Source organism: Sceloporus occidentalis, unplaced genomic scaffold (assembly GCF_023333645.1).
Source record: "Sceloporus occidentalis isolate IW3139 unplaced genomic scaffold, rSceOcc1.0.p SCAF_22, whole genome shotgun sequence".
Lineage (NCBI taxonomy): Eukaryota > Metazoa > Chordata > Lepidosauria > Squamata > Phrynosomatidae > Sceloporus > Sceloporus occidentalis.
Window position 1 is genome coordinate 1,393,760 of NW_028317002.1, and position 18,505 is coordinate 1,412,264.

The following is an 18,505-nucleotide window of genomic DNA, read 5'->3' on the forward strand; positions in this document are numbered from 1 at the left end:
AAAGGCATACCATGGGGCACAGTGGCATATAGAGGGTTAAAAGGCATATCATGGGCCACAGTGCCCTTTAGGGTCGTCTTATATTCAGGCTTTTTCTTTTTTTCCCTAAGTTAATATTCAGATTTTGGGGGGTCTTTGGGGGGTCGTCTTATAATCGAGCAAATACGGTACTTTAATGCATTTGATAGCGGAGTGTCCCATTTTAATTATGTTTTCTCTCCCTTGTACATTCACAGGGCCTTCCACCTCCCCTATATGATAGGCTCAGGAGCTATGGGATTAGTTTTTTGTTTAACCAGTCTGACACCTTTCTAGACTGGAAATGTGCTTGCGGTCTCATAGCATATTGGGGTTGTATATGTAAAAAAAACCAAGAGGGATTCCGGTTTAAAAAGTGATCTTATCAACTAAACAGTCCAGTCAGCAGGTTTTTAAGTGGTCAAACTAAGTAGGTGTTTTTAAAACTAATAATGAATTAAAAGGACTCCTTATGTCAGAACTCAACACCAGCATTATGGGTCATGAACCACCTATGGATACAATTAAAATTTAAAAAATGGTATATTAAGGTCTATTTTGTTAATATACCTAAATATGGGGTACACGATTACAAAAAAGGCTAACGTAAAGAAAAATACCAAATATCAATTTAGTCTAACATATGGCTGCCATCTGGCACCAAAATTATGATAAAAGCCAGATCAATACAGTGTAAATTGTAGAACTGGAGAAAATCAGCTAAAAGCCTAGACTGCCTAAGATGTCTCTTTTCAATTGGTTTAAGAACCATTTTAGGCAGATGGGCAATCTCCCATAACAATTAAGAATCCTTCACCAGCTGGACCTGTTTCTACAACCAAGAGTCAGGTTACAATACAATGTAACCACCTATTGCCCTGTAAAAACTAATATTAATCAAAAATGGGCTTAGTGAATTATATTTATACAATGTGTAGCTTCCTGCCACAACACATTGATTTATTGATACAGTTTAATTCTTCTGATATATAAGAACAAACAGAGCAAATTCCTGCCTGCGGAAACAGCACACCCTCGCTAGCAGACTACAGTAGGAGTTGCACATTTTTTTCTGTTTTGTATATAATCAATTTTTACTTTTTTTAATAACAATTCTTAAGTATGAATATATGACCTGATGGCAAGGAGATTTATTCTTTAAGGGCCAAGTTTACTGATGATAATTTCTTGCAAAAGCGGTAGTGGTTAACACAGTGAGAGAATTTAAGCATGCATAAAATAGGTATAAGGCTATCCTGGACATGAGAAAAAGACAAGGTCCAAGGACAAAGACGTTTTATGGCAAGTAAAAAAATGTTAGACAATAGGTTATATGCTGTAATAAAGATTTTTTTTTAAGTACACTGGAAAGGCAGTTTTACACAAGTGTTAATTTTCAATAATTTAGAATAACAGATGAGTGGTTACTTTGAAAAGTTCAAAGGTAAGAGCATTGTGAGATGCAAATTCTACAAAACTTGGGGGGGAAAAAAGGGCCTCCACTTGTGAGAGCAAGGGGCAACGTAGCTATGCATAGCTGTTTAAATTCCTGTCTGAGTTTGCTGTATAGAAAGGCACAGCCAGACACTTCTGAATTCTTTAGGGTGTGTACTACAGAAAATCTGTACTCGTGCTATTATAATGCTAAGTGGAACCGATGTGGGGTAAACAAATTGCCGCTATAACAAAAAGGGTGAGGCCTGTTTTCTAATAACAACTAAAGAAGGCCTTGGCAACATTCATAATTGGTCCCAGAGTAGAAGATATAAAACAATTATACTTGGCACTGGTTGCTTAAAATCTTAAGAGTTTGATAAACTTCATAAAAACGCAATTAATTTTCAAAACAACTATCACTATCTTCGCATATGAAGAAATGTCGATACTGTCTTCATTTGATAAATGTCCCACTTTAAGCTTTGCTAATGCAATGCATGCTTTGTATATTCACTTTTAAAATGTCACTGTTGTCCAAAATGTGTCTGTGTTTTGTCATAATGTGAAAATGCAGCACATTTATAAATTAAAAGGCAAGCCAGGCCCTTAAACATATTAAAACATTTCCACATGATGTAAACTTGAAGTTACTTGCATTTATTATTTTTTGTGTATAAATTATGTATACCAATTGAGCAATAATTTCCAGTTGGCCCCTAGTCAGTGAACCATCTTGCAATGGCACAGAAAAGTCCTCAGTGAAAGCCCCATAATGATATTTTTAAGGAATTAGAAACCCAAGGTTATTTTCAGTAAATTTGGTCCTTAAAGAATAATCATGTTGAGCATGTTGTATGTAGAAAATGATGGTTGAAGAGAATTATGCATTATGAAGGGTCAATCTTGTGAACTTCTCTTGTAAAAAGAGCATTGGTTGGCCCTGGATAATCAATAACTAAATCAATGAGAAGCAGGATCAGAAGTAGACCACAAGGAACCCAGACAAGAATTCTAGCTGGTGCACTCCTTTTCCTTTTATTTTTTTTTACCTAGCAACATGCTTCACTTAAAATCAATGACTTTTATGGCCTTAAAATGAAAAAGGTCAGTGCTAAGAAGACAGGCACTGTGTCTTTCAGATATGCAGTCTGTATTACCGAAATACTGCTTTTTATCCATTAAAAATGTCCTGTATTTTTTACGATTAGCGTCTGGCACACTGCAATAACATAATTCACTGTAGAGATCAAGTTGCACTATGTACACGCCTACGTGGAGCACTTAAAAACCAGGATACAGGTAACTGTGATGCATACTACTTAATTCCAGGATTCTCCAGGGGAAACCAGGGCAGCTGCTTGGACCCCTGTTATTCAGACATAGATTGTTTCAAGAAATCTCCCCAAATGAATAATGCATTATGATACTCATTATGGTTGGCCATCATAATATGTAGTGAATTCCTACTTTATTGAAAAAAAAACCCATTGTCAAAAAATGGTTTTACCACTGCAGTTTCATCTGCAATGCACTACATCACAATGACTGATTAAACATGCTGGATGTTTAGGCCACAACAGATGGAGAACAGCAAGCCATAAAGTTCCCCCTACTGCCTACGGAAGCTAACCTGGTCTCTCAGCTCCCTATCTCAGGTATCAGCCGATCAAGAAGATTGTAGGCTTGACTTGCATATGCATATATAGAAGCATATCAAATATTAGTCCCTCTATAACACAGCCCAAGTTATTAAATTAGCCCTATTTGGCCTTCAGGTTTCCTATAGCCCCACCGTCCAATGAGCTAGTTAAAACTGAGAACTCCCATTAATATTATGGAGAACTGTGCCAAGTTGGCAGAATGTTCCTGATTTAGAGGACCATATTAATTTAAGCTCCCTGCATCTTTCAAACAATTATAATTATTAGTAATTAAGAGAATATAGGTACCACTTTAAACAATATATATGAACTGATGTTACTAAATCAGTGTAAGCAGTAGCACATTCTATATTCTGAGTTATTATCCACCTGCGTCTTCAAGCAACTCGACACTTTTCTAATAACATTCCAAAGGCAGATATTAAATTATCCAAAATTATATGTCATTCATTTGTTAAAAAATATACTTGTCATGTGACTATGGTTATTTACTTTTTTTTGTTCTCTTTTCGAGTGAACATGACAAGAAATCTGTTGCATAATACTCTATCAATTTCAGAAATAGCTTATAAAATGCAATTATCAGCTGGAAAGCAATTAATGTGCTTTTGCTGTTTCTCAGGAATTGAGTTTTAAATTACTACTCATTTCTCCCCCTCCCCCCGTTCGAATCTACAACTAGTCCTTCTAGCTCCGTAAATGTAACTGACACTTGGCAAGCTTGGCTTTGTAATGCAACCTTCTTATTTACCATACAAACAGGCCCATAGAGTCACGTTAAATGCTGCATTCATCTGTGCTTTATGCCTACTGCAAAACTGTAAAACTGCTAGTGCAGCTGGGATTTACTTCTTGAAGAAATGCCTTTTTTTGTAAAGAAAAGAAGAGAACAAAAAAAAAAACCAGTAAGGTACATATAATGAGTTACAATCAAGAAAGATGTGACCTCCTGCAGTTTGAGACCATTACCTTGCACTTACAAGAATGCTGCCAAAGTGAATCTCTATTCAGAACACAATTATCATGGCCTTAGCCACAAACAATAATGCTGATGATACATCACAATAGTGTTCTGTTATTATCTATTAATGCACCGATCTGATAAGGCATTCCTTTTCAGTTGCCCCAGAAGGGTTGGAAACTCGCAAAGTGCATTGTTATCCTTCATTCCCACTATCCAGCTGTTCACACTGTTTCTATTTGTACTTAACCCTATAAAGACAGAATAAACTGCATTGCTTTGTACAGTCCCATTCTGCCCCTCCGCCAAAACAAGAAACCTACAAAGATACATCTATTATCATACAAAGTGATTCTTCACATTGTATTTATATGTACTGCTACAGAAACTACTACATACATAGTTCCTTTTATTCAAAGAAACATGCAATTTGACAGCAGAATAGAACAGTTTGCCCATCTAAACTATCTACTAAAAACCACATTTGTTCTTGGATTTGTCTTACCTTCAAAAATAGACTTATGCCTACCCCATGCATGCTTAACTTATTGCTCCTTCTCTGGAAGGCTGTACACATGATATATAATTATTCAATGGACCATGCATTTCTATGAATATTTACTTTTTTATCCATTTTAATTTTGGTCGCTAGTGGTAACGATGGTCAAAACATCTTCCCGCATACGTGGTACGGGAAAATAAGTCGGCGGCCTTTAGGATCAATTAAGAAAGAAGAATTTGGTGGCAGATAAAAACCATTCTGGCTGCTATCTAATCTGCCCATTTATAGTCTATAGTCTGCCTATTTTACAATACATAGCATAATAGCGTGAATTTAAAACAAAGCCTAAACTTCTAAAAGTGTTATATAGATTAGAATACGCATTTGCCTTTACAGTTACTAGGTACTTTGAATATATTTTAATATGGCTATAGGCACATGTGTTTTTCTGAAGAAAAAAAAAGTACATTGTGGCATGGTACAATAATAAGGCAATTGGGTAATATGGAAATCTGCTCTAATGTAGATTTATCAAACCATGGTAAATATAAATTTAATAATATTATCCTCACTACCTGTGGAAGCACTAATATCCCTATAAAAGATCCCCAAAATAATAAAAGATAGCCTACTTTATATTTAAGTTTGTGTAAAGGAAAAGCCACATGGCCGCTGTACTGGTTTGTGACGGTCTTATTGGTTTTTCGGCGGTAACGGTTCAAACAAAGCCTTGGTTTTCCCACCAAACACACCTGCAGGAGATGTCATAATAAAATATATGTCCTGCTTCTGTGGAAACAAGGGCGTTTCTGAAATCGAGTGCCACAGTAACCAGGCAAACTTCAAAGCACTATTGTTTGATCATAAAAACCAACGAGGAAATAATGCTAGATGAAAAATGCAGCAATATGATAATAGGTCTATAGTTTCTCAAATGAACAGGCCTTTTCGTTAATTGTCCTTCGCTGAATGTTCTCAGACTCCTTTGTCACATCTTATTTATGTCCACAAAAATGTGTGGCCGAGGATGGGCTTTGTATCACTTGGAAAACAACCAAAAGACATATGACATCTTACAGTTCTCCCTTTTTCAAAACCATTATACTGCAAAAAAAAAGTTAAGGATATTGTGAAACGCTTGAATATGTTCAGACTGGGCTTGTGGCCTAACATTCAAAGTTTAGATTACAATTATTAACGAAAATTCTAAAGATACACAGAATGGCAAAAGGAATGCTGTGAATACTAAAAGTATCACCAGTAGAGAATTTTAATATATTCTGTTCTTTGCTGCCATTTTGTTTTCTCTATGATTACATAAGTTATGGTGGGTGAAGGTGATGGAAAACCCTTCCACTAAAATTAAGGGGGTCGTTTTGTCTAAAGGCTGTCCTGTACAGCGGGCAATTAGTTTCAAGGGATCCATGTATAAAGTGGATATAGACGCAACAGGTGATAATTGCAACCTTAGTTACATGTGCCTACCCAGAATCCCTTGTGGTTGTGGCAGCACCATGAGATTTCTGAGGGAAAAACAAGCCTTCTGGCTTGTCTGGTGTCTGTAGATGAGTGTTTAATAATGCTTCTACTACCCCTTAGTTTTCTCTATGAAAATAGGCTAACAAGTACAATACATATAACGTTAAAGGGACGTTCCAGTGCCTCACGCAATCCCACCAACAAAGAATGACTATTAGAGTACATTGTAATCAGGGCAATCCCTAGTGTGGTGGAGGTCCCAGGGTGACTTGATTTTTTGCTGGCCCCCCAAATGGCAACAATGTCATGTTCCCTCTGTGCCTTTTTCTGCAATTCCTATCACTTTTTAGATGGCTGTAATAGTACATAGTGTTTAATAAATATGTAATTAAATTGGCACTCCAGTTATTATATGCACTTTAATTCATATGATAACTGCGTGGCCCCTTTACACTTTTGGGCGCCCCTTTTGCAAATGCATTTGCCCCTTTCCCTACCTTCCCAGCTGTTTGCAGTGCAGGAGATGTGTTTGGCCAAATATATCTCCCTGGACGTGGTATACTTACCGCCAATCAGCTCCAGTGCTGGCTCGGCGAAACATTGTTGGCAGGAGTTATATTGATTTTAGTGGGAGCGCTTTCCTGCCACTCTTTAAAAAGAGTAAAATTGAAAACTTGAAAAAAAAAAAAAACATTACAAAGAGTTTAACGTTCAACTTTTAATATGGCTATTTTTAGGTAAACAATACAATGCTGGACCTATGTTTTGTCCCTTACCGTCCTGTAATTTCCCCTGGAAATTATTTTCGCTGTGTAATATCTTCCCCTGTGGCTTGAGCTAAAACCACTTTATCATTCAGGAAGAATATCTGGAAATTCCTGCAGCTCTGTGTCTGAATTAGGGAAGAGGGCCTGCCCTGCTTGTGGCAGTAAAAAGCACAATTGTTTGTATAAGATCAAATCAAACACATAGTCAAGACAAATGGCTGAATTTTCAAACAGGGCTATACGCGAAAAACGATTTGCGGAAGCTTGGAAATGTGGTTTCGATTCTACTTACAAGTGAAGCTTTAAAACAAGTAGAACAAAGGCTATATTTATATATATATATATATATATATATATATATATATATTTATATATATATATATATATATATATATGTCAAAAAAATCAGAGTATTGCAGAGTATGCGGTGATACCTTTTTTTATAGGACTAACATAATATTTAAAAGACAAGCTTTCGAGAGTTATATTCTCTTCTTCAGGTCTCTTGGACAAATACTTTTCAAAGTACACTGATTTATTTGTGACAGACTACTGATGTTTCAGTTACATACCAAAAAAAAACAGGCCACTGTCCAGACAACACTTTATCAGTCAATACTCTAAATATATGTACTTGCCCAACCCGGTGATCAGATACCAAAGCCAGCAAAACCGGTGTAACCAACAGTATTTTCCCCTTCGGGGGTACAGCACGGCCAACCCCCATGGTTCCCACAAAAAAACTCACAAAAAAGATAATGGAGGACAGATAGTTACAGTATATCCAATATTTGAGATAATTTTAGCTCGATCTGCACCCCCACAACAACCAACAGTGGTAGCAAATCAATGCCCGCAAAGGGATGATCTAGCAGGCCAAAATGCTGATACATAAAATATGTTCTTAACAATAAATGACAACACATATTGCCCACATGGGAAAATGGATGATATTCTTTGTATATTTAGAAGCTGTGGAATACTTAAGACTTCATCCCAGTCTACAAGCAGGGTCATTATTTTTATCATCATTATAAAAAGAATTCAGTTCTTTGCCATATTTCTCTCCTCTCTCACAGCCTCAGATACAGAGAGGTGTGGTATAATTGGACCATTTCCTAGAAATTCACAAAACAGATTTTTCCATGCTACAGTGCCTATAATTTCAATTTACTAATTGCGTTATGGTTGCACGACTGCAGCAACAAACAACAAAAGTAACACTAATATTTAACCCGATTCTGCTAAGTGGTTTGGTATTTGTATGTGGCATATTTTTTCCTCCCTTCAAAATGTATCACGAAAAAGTCCCATGTTGATGAGAATTTCATATGATCTCATTTCCCTGTCCCCAGCCTTCTGAAAGTGAAACTAGATGGCTGTGTGCTTATCATCGCCCCAGCCGCGTGTGTGTGAGTCACAGGGAAATTATAGTGACATAGATACCATACCAAAATAGCCAGTCTCTACTAACATTAAAGGTAATAAGGTAAAGAGGAAGTCTACCCTACTTGTACATAAGAGTGGAGAGTAGGCCTTAGTTAAGGGTCTCTAGCTTTGATGATAAACAATGAAACAACTTCTAGTATATGCTCCGAAGTATAGATTTATGCGTAATCATTGTGCTAGATTTTGGTGAACGATGGACAAACTGTTGAATGGTTGTGAAGAACAAATGTGTATCGATCAGATTCATGTCTTCCATATTGGGAAGCAGGCCCACGCTGGCCATCTGACACACCTAAATGCACCAGATCTGCCACTCCAGCGGCAAATAGGGTACTGGATTGGGAGGCCACTGGCTGAATACGCCCACCCGCATGCTAGACAAGTATAAAAATGTAAAGCGCAGCCGTCGACCACGTTTATGTTATTATATGGCCGTTGGCCTTTAAGTGCCAGCGCCACATCGTTGGCCCCGGTCCAGTCGTGTATGGCAGTAATAGAGACTGGCGCAGGATTCATTTAAAATAGCTTAAGCAAACTTGCCTCGGAGTGAAAGATGGGTTACCAATAATTGGGAGAAACTCTAGATTGTAAGCTCTTTGAGCAAGGCCCTCCTCACCTGTTGTTTCTGTAAGTCAAATTGTTACGTTACATATTATTTGTTATGTCCTGTTTACCCACTGTTCAGCGCTACAGAATATGATGGTGCTATAAAAATGATAATAATAAAAACTCTATGATTGTTTTTTTGCGCTCAATACAGTAAAACCTACCCATGGAAGAAACCCTCAATGAACTGGAAGCAAGGTCATGCCCAATCACTCTTAGAAATCCAAAAATAATAGACATTTTGTGATTTACTGAATGTAGACTTAAAGGCACTGATTTTATGTACTTATCAGGAATGTGTAAAAATAAGCAACCAGGAAGTTCACAATTATTCCAATTTGACACAAAAGACCAAATTTTCTAACAAGAACAGATCTCCGTGTGAAGCAGTAGGGACTTTCTTTTAGAAAATCTATAGAAATCAGCGTTCAATGTCGGGTGTGAAACGCCTGGTAGGTTCCGCCTCCGCTGCAGTGTCCTGCTGGAAAGTAATAACATGGAATTACAGAGGTGCAGTAACGATCGTGATCTCGCCGTTGGGCTGCGTGTCAGATCTCAGGAATGTGCCCATCCTTGTTCGGTGAAATAAACATAGACTGTTATACCGCAGGAGGGAGGAGAGCTTGGCCGCCCGGTGTCTCCGGAGACTCGAGTGAGAGATCGGCGCGGCAGGAGGTGGGCGCATCACATCACATGGGGAAGGTGACTCCAGATGTAGCCCAGCCGGATCGCGGAAACTGCATATGCTGCTTTACAATCCAACCCGCCGGCTTCTCCCGCCGAAGCACCTGTTGCGACCGTTTAGTGTTTCAGCTCATATGCCATTAAGTGGGCAGCTGGCGGGCAACATGACCTGGAGATCGGGCATCAGCATGCTACTACCCTGGGGGCACAGTCACATCATATGCTCACTGCGGGCTAGTGCGCCATGATTAACCCCTGCGCAGCCACGTTACGTTAGTGTATGTGAACATGAGCTAAACCCTGCGCCCTTCACACTTTTATCTTGTACATGAACCCAGTGCTTGTCTAGATCGCTTAGCTATACGATCCTTCCAAACACACACCGTGTACTTGGACACAACTCACCATGCAACCACTTTGTTTACACATTATGCATACTCTCCCTACCCAATAGCCTCTCCTTGCTCATACCGCAGCCTTCCCGTACCATCCACATACCCATCACTGGAATTTCACACCCAACCGAATTTACCCCTCCCCTCCAAACAAAGTTATCTCTCCTTCTGTGGGCGTGACGCGCGCGGGACTGTCCCATTGTGAAAGCAGGTGGTTGGCGCTAGCCCGCGCGCTCGTGCACGTTTCCCTCTAGATTGCGCTTCGATATACTTGAGGTCCTGCAGCGCCGCGAGGAGGACAGCGGGAAGCACCTGCTCGAATTGCGCGTGCACTCCAGCTGCCCTGCACATGAGGCTCTCAATACTAAACATGTACTTGCAATATGCTGAAAAAAAATCCAACACTGACTGTATAGCAATAGTGGAGTGACCCTTATAATTAAAGTGTTAATTAAGTCACCCTGTAGACCTGTCCGTAGCGTATGTACAGTATACGTTTTGCATTAGTTATATAAAAGCATGTAATAATCAATGTAACTAGCCTTATCCCTAGTGGCGCGTGTGTGAAGGCACCTGGGCAGGTGTGTTCTCTTTCAACTTGAGCGCGTGCACGCACGCAAAAACAGTAGCCAGTGGTGCGCGCCTGGCTCGTGAGCGCGCAAGGGTTGGCTCGCTTAGTTGTTGGTTAGAGAGGAGGGGGGAGTAGCAGAGCCAACAGATTGGAGAGTCAGTCTGAGGGACCGGCGGCAAAGGGAACGGAGCTTTCTTGTGTGGACACCCAGCTGTGGAGCACCTGCGAGGACTGCCTTTGATTCCGTGTTAGCCATCCTCCCGGGAGAGTCTTTTAACTTGTCCTGTTAGTAAACGAGCTCAGACGCGGGACTCCGCTAACTTCTCCCGACTCCAAGTTTGTGTACCGGGGATAAGGCTTCCACCCCCCACATTACCATCGGATCCCCCGGACTTGTTTCTGTCCTTGTGGCTCTGGTTTTTAATCACGTACCTCTGTGAGGTTTTTTTTTTAAACGCGTACAGCCCGGGAAAAGGGCGCCTGGTGGGTACATCGTGTCTGAGGCGATACCACGGGGCACGGAGCCAGGTGATACCCGGGCGGGAGCCGCTGGTGCCCTCCACTGTCCTTTCCTCCTATTGTAATCCCCGGCGGGACCGGGCATCTCTCCTCTCGGCTGGAATAAGAAGAAGCTGGGTCATGGCAGCAAGTGCAGGGAGCCTCCTGAGCGTGTGTGTGCTGTGTGCGGCCATCCTGAGGACAGGTATGTACCCTCCATGCCTATAATGACAGGGGCTGTGCCTGCACTTTGCAGGTAGATTATGCCTCATGGCGGTACTCCGTGTCCAGCGTGCATTTACATTAATCATGCTTTTTGAGTGAGGTTGGGATCTAGTAGCCCATACTTAGTAATAGTATGGGCAATGTTAATGTTGGCTCTGTGGACAGTCCCCGTGCCAGTCTGTGCTGCTAGGCATCGCTTCCTTTTGGATCTTTCCGATACTGGGCTTACTGTGAAGCTATATTGGATACACCGGCGTTTTTGTTTTTAGATCTGAAGTCCACCTGTTGTGTAAAGGCTGATTTGTGTTTATGACCACTGCTATACGCACGTTTTCATTTTATTATTATAACTTGTTTTTTTCTGCACTTTAGTTATGAGATCATAACAGGAGATGCCATTTTGTATTGATGGATGCAGAGCTGCGTGTTATTTTACATGGGTTTCAGCTTCAGATAATTAAGAGTGTAGAGCCCCCCAGTGTAGCCACTTGTATTACCCTGCGCACACAACCTGTTGGAAGTCTAGGTCATTGAAATGCTTCTCTAGCCTCAAGCTGCTATCCTGCAGGAGTGATGAATTGTACATACCAGCAGGATCCTGTTTCACTTCAATGTACATGAGAAGGCTTCCCAGGACACCCAAAGAGGAGTCAACATACGAAGCCTTTGTTCTGCTGTTACCACCCAAGTATGGCCCCTCCTTCCCCAAAATTTTGTTTCAAAGTGCAGTGTGTCCCCTCTACTAATGATTAATGCAGATCTGCATTTGTTACAAAGGCTCAAGTATGGCCCTTATGAGCACATTAGTCCCAGTGTCTTTAGTATTGTTAGTGTCAGTTTGGTAACAGCTAATATTTGTATATAAGTATTTTCTTTTATACTGTTTCCTTCGTCTGGATTTAACCTTTTGAAAGCGGAATCCGCACTACTTGAGATTTTTTTTGATAAGGCTTTGGATCCCTAAGGAAGGTCACTGATTGGATGTGTTAGAACTGAGTAGACTGCGTGTGGTGGATATAGATCTCAAATAATTTGCTTTCAGCGCAGCCTGCAAGTGACTCACGTTTGTATTTGGTCCTGAATGTGAGAGAATTAGAAAGCTTTATCAGAAAACAAAATTGGCAGCTTTTTTTGCGTGATCTCATAGAGGCTTCAGTTTTCTGTAAGAACCTGAAATGCTGTTTGTACTTATTATACTCATTTTAGTCTTGTTCTATTGTAATATTAAGATGAATGTGTTTGAGCATTCTTTGGGTGTAATAGCTTTGTAGATTTTTTTTCTCTCTCCCATGTTCTGTTCTAGCTGCCTGAGCCCTAACATTTGCTTTCCCCACCACGTAAGTTATTTACCTTTCTTTTCCCTGGTCGTTCCAAACCACAAGAGTTATTAAAACAAAAGACCAACGGAAATAGAAACTGTTCGCTGAAGCAGTTTTTCAGGTTCAGTAACTAGCACCTGAAGTCAAGGCGGAATATTGATTTTCAAATGTGAGTGCTCATGTATGGCGGCCCAAGCCATACACAAGATGTGAATTTAAGCTAATATAAATGTACATCATCATTTTTATCAATATTTTCTTGGGCGCCAATAAATTATGCAGAGCTTCTTACACTCAAAGGGTATGGCAAAATTAGAATTGATAGATTAAGATAAACTGATATACCTGTTGTACAGCACTGCGGGGTATGATGGCGCTATATAAAATAAATAGTAAAGTTGGTAAAGAAAACTCCTATCTTATATCTGCCATTTACAGATCGAGCATATTTCTTTAAAGGGTGTGGCTGTAACCCCCCCCCCCAAAATGCATAGTAGCAACGAGATTTGGGGCTATATGGTTGTTGCTCGTTCCCCCTCCTCCCACGTCTCCAACTGTCAGTACTAGTGGGCCATAAAACAATTTTATTTCAGAACGTAACAGCCGCATTCATCTCTAGAGTACCGTAAAGCCATTTGCAAGCTGTATTCCCTTGCACTAGCCCAGTGTCTGTATGGGTTATTTCAGATGCTTTTAGTCAGTCCCATAAAAACTGTGTATGACCCATTCGACACAAAATTGTCCGTATAGTTTAGCTTGTGTTCAATATAGAACTAGAAAAGGGTGCTTTGCTGTTTTTATGAAGATAAATGTGTTCTACCAACAACTCTTGACTTCATGAAGTTTTCTTTGGTCAAAACCGTTTTAACTCCATCACAAGAACACAAGCTTTGTGAGAATCTGCAATATTGTTCTTGTTATAACAGTGCCAACCTGTGGAGGCTCCTAGCATGGCATGTGCTTTTACAGGTTGTTAAACATGCCTTCATATGTTTTCATTGTCGCAGTATTAAATTAATCTATTCTGCTTAGTCTAAATGAAGATGTCTCCGTTTTTACATCTGTTGAAAGATCCAGTCACGTATTAAAGCAGTATTAAACATATTAAAGCCGTCCAGTGCCATCAAAGAGAATTCAAAGCTTGACTGCTGCATTGAAGCGCTTTTGCTGTATTTGAGGTCACTGTGATAAGAAAGTATTTCCATGCAAGCAATGACATGTAAGCACATCTGAATGTTTTTCTCTTTGCCGGTGATTTGTCCATTCTAAGTCATATTAAAATCATACATTCTTAGCTTTGGCACTAGTTAGCCTCATAAAAAAAGCATCGGCCTAGTTCTGTCCACATGATGTATTTTTATTGTATATACCAGTATTTGTTTACAACGTGTGAGCTGTGGGTTTCTGTTGTCGGTTCATATGGAACGTTATTTATTATTGGCTTACTGTTCTTTGGTCTTTGACGAGGACTAGCTATGTGGGACCATGCCATTGTCCAGCGGTCAATATTTAATCCGTAATACTGTCGTCTTTTATTTTTCATAAAGGAGCTAGCTGGGTTTACACAAGTCCCAGGGCTATTTATATTTTAGGGCGAGATCTTCCTTTATTGAAGCCCAGTGAAGCATAACAGGTTCTGAGATATGGAGTCTCTCGCCGGCTTATGTTTCATATCCCTTAGTAGGGGAGCAGTTAAAGTGCGTGCAGCAGTCAAGCTCTGGCGGTGGAAAGGTATTCTATTACAATGCCTCGGTAATTAACTGTGACAAATATGTCACTACAATTTAGCTGAAATGTAGAGATTAAAATTCAACACTGTGTAGTAACGTGGCAGATTTAACTAAAACATCAGTAGATGGACGGGGACTTTAATTTGTTAAGTCTTTGCAAGTGAGAGAAAATGATTAGAAATTACCCAGGGCGCTAATCCGGGTAGAACATCTTGGATATAGAATATTTATTCAATATTTTGACAGGGTTATTTTCCTTAAATTAACTCAGAAAATGTTTGATTGGGACCCCCTCAATAATGAGCAAACTATTTCAGTGCCTTGTCAGCTATATATATTAGACCTCTCCACCAACTTTGAAGTTAAACACAATGTCACGTAGACCTGATTCCATTTCTGGATTTTGGGCAGGCCTACTGCATCTAAGAAGTGCACAGACATAATAGGTTTATATATATATATATCATATCTATATATATATATATATATATATATATATATATATATATATATATATATATATATAATTTATATCAATCTGCAGAAATGGTGTGCTGTTTGCTGGTATATACAGCTAGTAGTGCAATAAGGTTCCTTTCCAAAGATTTGATGAAATGTGGCACTCAGTACAGGATATATGCAGTAAAACCAGTCATTTCTAGTACTGAAAACATTGCATAATTTTGCTGTGACTTATGTGCCGCTCGACAGCATAAGCAACATATTTTTGTCTATTTCCGCACGCCAAGCGTTCGAGTGTGTTATGTGTTGTTAGTGTCTGCATGACGAAAAATCTCGCTAAGGTCCTTGGTTCTGGATTATAAATGATTAATTTAAGCAAATAAATTCCACATCTGTGTGGCTGGCATTTTCCTCCCCTGATAAAAGAGAATGTCTGTTGGTGTGAAGACAGCACCCAGGGCATGTCTGTTGACATTTTTACTTCACAGATAGTGTAGGTTTTGAATGATTTAGTCAATTAGGTTTAATACATGTCACATCGGAGTAATTGAATCGATATGTATGGAGAGAGATTGAATGGGAACCAGGAACTATTATTTATCCACTTTTTCTTGTCAACATTGCTTAGAAACTCACACAAGTTTTCTTTATTTGCTTTTTATGCTTTTCCGTGTACATGCATTATATATATATATATAATATATATATATATATATATATATATATATGTGTGTGTGTGCATCTTGTCTTATACTACCTAAAATTCTGCATGTATTTAGTATATACTAGCATATATTTTCTGCAGCGATACAATTTACGGTATTTATTTTGGATCACCTTTTCTGCCATAGTGCTGATCTTCAGGCCTGGTTTCACCTTGACCTAGTTTGAACGCACATGTACCAGAATCATACTTTGATTAAGCATATTGTAGTGTTCCTTTATTCTCCTTATTATTTCAGTAGTGGCGATCGGATGTTAACTTGCATAATCTTTTTCAATGACAAACGATGAATTTGTCCAAAGCTGTACATGCAGCCCATGTGTTAATAGTGAAAACACTGCAATGAGTTTGGATGATAACCACACTGTGTGTTCCATGTCCTGATGTTTGCTACTGGGGTGAACAACTTTCTAGAAACACGCATTCTTCACACAATAAAAGTAATCCTAGCCGAATGACAAGACATTAGGAAGAACATTACACAGCTCTGATTTCCTGCAATGGACAAGTTGTAATGGGTCAACTTCAATGTATGAGACAACCACAGTCCCAGGTTTGCCCATTAGTAGATGTATATGGACATACTCTTATGTGATGTAAGGTATTTTGCAAAAGAGGCATAAAAACTAAGGTATATTCACCAGTATGTTTTATATTTTCGTACTTTTTCTTAAAATAAATTGCATTTAAATGTTCAGTGTCTGTTCCACTGGAAGAAGTACATCAAATACGGAAGAAAACTCAACATAACTAATAAATAGTTTGTTTATCTTTAATGGACATTTGTACAATAAGACTTAAATCTTTCGTGGCACAAGAGGTTCCTGCCTTACGTACGTGTAAAAATATCTTTTTAAAATGGATGTAATGCAAACTTAGTAAAAGTCACAAACCATAGAATGATCAATTTTATCACATGCGTCCTTGTTTTACATTAGTTATATACGTTATGACATTTCATGGTCTTGTGTGTGGCCCATTTAAGGACATGCTTTTGGTCTGTAAGCCTGTCTCTGGTCTAACAGTCTGTCATGTTACATCATTGTTTTTAATAGGTTTGTTCAAACAAACGTATATCTCTTCTCCGCTCACCCCGGACAAGTTGGACACCGCTGTTTGAAATGTTTTTGTAGACTCTTCACATCTAAAGCAAAAAGCTGCTCTGCATTATTTCTGTGCTGTATTATTTCTAAAAGACCACCTGGATTGTGCAGCTCCATAAAATGATTCAGAGTGCCTTTAATGTGTAACTCGAGGCATGGAAGCTAGCTGTTGCGCATATAATTGATCATCTTACTTCTTGTGTTCTTCTGCGTTGACTGTTTTGGTAACAGTAAGTCCTATGGTAAAGTGTTAACCTTGGGCGCATGTGGTCCTATAAGTGAATGCTTCCAAAGGTCTATTAAACAGTACATTAGGCAACGTGTCAAGGTGACATCCCAGATTTTAGTTTTTTTATTTGAATTTTTGTTTACGTTATTTACACCTTTAGCCATAAACTGATTAGGACAAAGAGTGCTATGTGAAGTTATGCCAATTATATCAGCGTTATGATAGGTTTATCTGCGTTCTGGAATTTGTTCCGTTAAGAACACACTAAAACTCAACGTATGATATGCAACCAAAATAAACTCTTGATAATGGTGAAAGGATTAAAATAGTTTTGCTGATCATGTTGCTTCTTGGAATGTTCACCTTTTATTCATGCTTATTATCCAATTAGCATGGCAAGCGAGTAGACAAATGCGATTTCCGAATAACATTATTCATTGTTTCTGTCTTTTCTAATCAAGTACCCTTAGTAGAAAGTTTGTTTTTCAGCTTCGTTCCACTGCTTTTGTGTTTTGTTTTTTTTGTTGTTCCTTTGTCTTCCCTACAATTACCCCAAGTGCCAAATATTTGGGGCCTGATGATATTGGCTTAAGAAACACGGCAACAGCGCATTATACTTAAAATATTAGGTATTCTAACAATTAAACCTGACAGTATATCTGTCGTGCTAGTACTGAATGTGATAAATAGATCTCATTTAGTTTTACTTGTTGACTTGACAGCTGCTTCATATTATGTATAGTGCTGCTATGATGCCATGGAACTGAGGAGACATTAATGGCTGCTCTTCTTAAGCAGTTAACACGATTCTGTGGTCCTTAGCAGCCATAATTAAAGGAGTAATTGGAATGTTTACTTGACACAGTTAAATGAGCTGTATTTGAGTTTTGTAACCTTAATGGTGCTACAATTCTGTATTAACCACATTTTTAAACGTTATGTCACGTGTATAGTAAGCTGTAGTAAGACATGCAAAAGATGTTGGTAGACCAGCTGGGTTCTCCGATGATCTCTTTGCTGCTGATCACACACACAAATATTTTAAGGAACCCCGAGGTGTCACCATGACATCATCGGTGTTACCATTTAGTTATAAGATAGAGCCTTAGGGCATCTCTAGCATTTGGGTTTTAAAAAAACAAAACAAAAACAAAGGCAAAATGCTCAAAAGACTGTTAGAAATATATTACTGATCTTTTTTGTTGTGTTTGCCCTTCGTTTTGCTGAATGTTTTTATCTGGCTCAGGTAGTTAAGAGAGAGAATAAAAATGGATGCGAGAAGGGAGCAGGTGACGCTTATAGTATTACTTATACAGTTTGCTAGAGAAACAGCTGGTTAATATTGGGAAGGAAAAAGCATAGCTTTACAATGCCCTACCACGGCTGTACCACACACAGTCCTGTCTACTCATGGGTGACCTATGTGACATAGGTGTTTTGCTATACTGGTCACCGTTGACCTTTGTCTGTTCCCAAATATTCCAGTTTTGTAAAGGATGCATTGTTAACTCCATACAAAAGAGCTATACCTTCTTTGTAAATCCTTTGTGAACAAATAAATCATATCTAGCATTAGTAACTTATGTGATTTTGGGGGGGGGGTGTTATGACTCCCCCTTAGTCTGATCGTAGGTTTCGCTGTCTACGTATTTACTTTTGTTCACATGTCAGTTTCATAATGTAAT

General features: G+C 38.9%; 1 protein-coding gene across 1 annotated transcript in view; it reads left to right on the forward strand.

Moving 5' to 3' along the window:
* The window catches only part of LOC149300876 (CD166 antigen-like), a 61,368-nt gene that overhangs the window by 21,824 nt on the left and 21,039 nt on the right, over window positions 1–18,505 (forward strand). Inside the window, exons 2-3 of the mRNA XM_089484460.1 lie at window positions 2,509–2,559; window positions 2,664–2,754. Of these exons, the coding sequence (XP_089340586.1) occupies window positions 2,509–2,559; window positions 2,664–2,754 (142 nt within the window). The remainder of the gene's footprint in view (window positions 1–2,508; window positions 2,560–2,663; window positions 2,755–18,505) is intronic.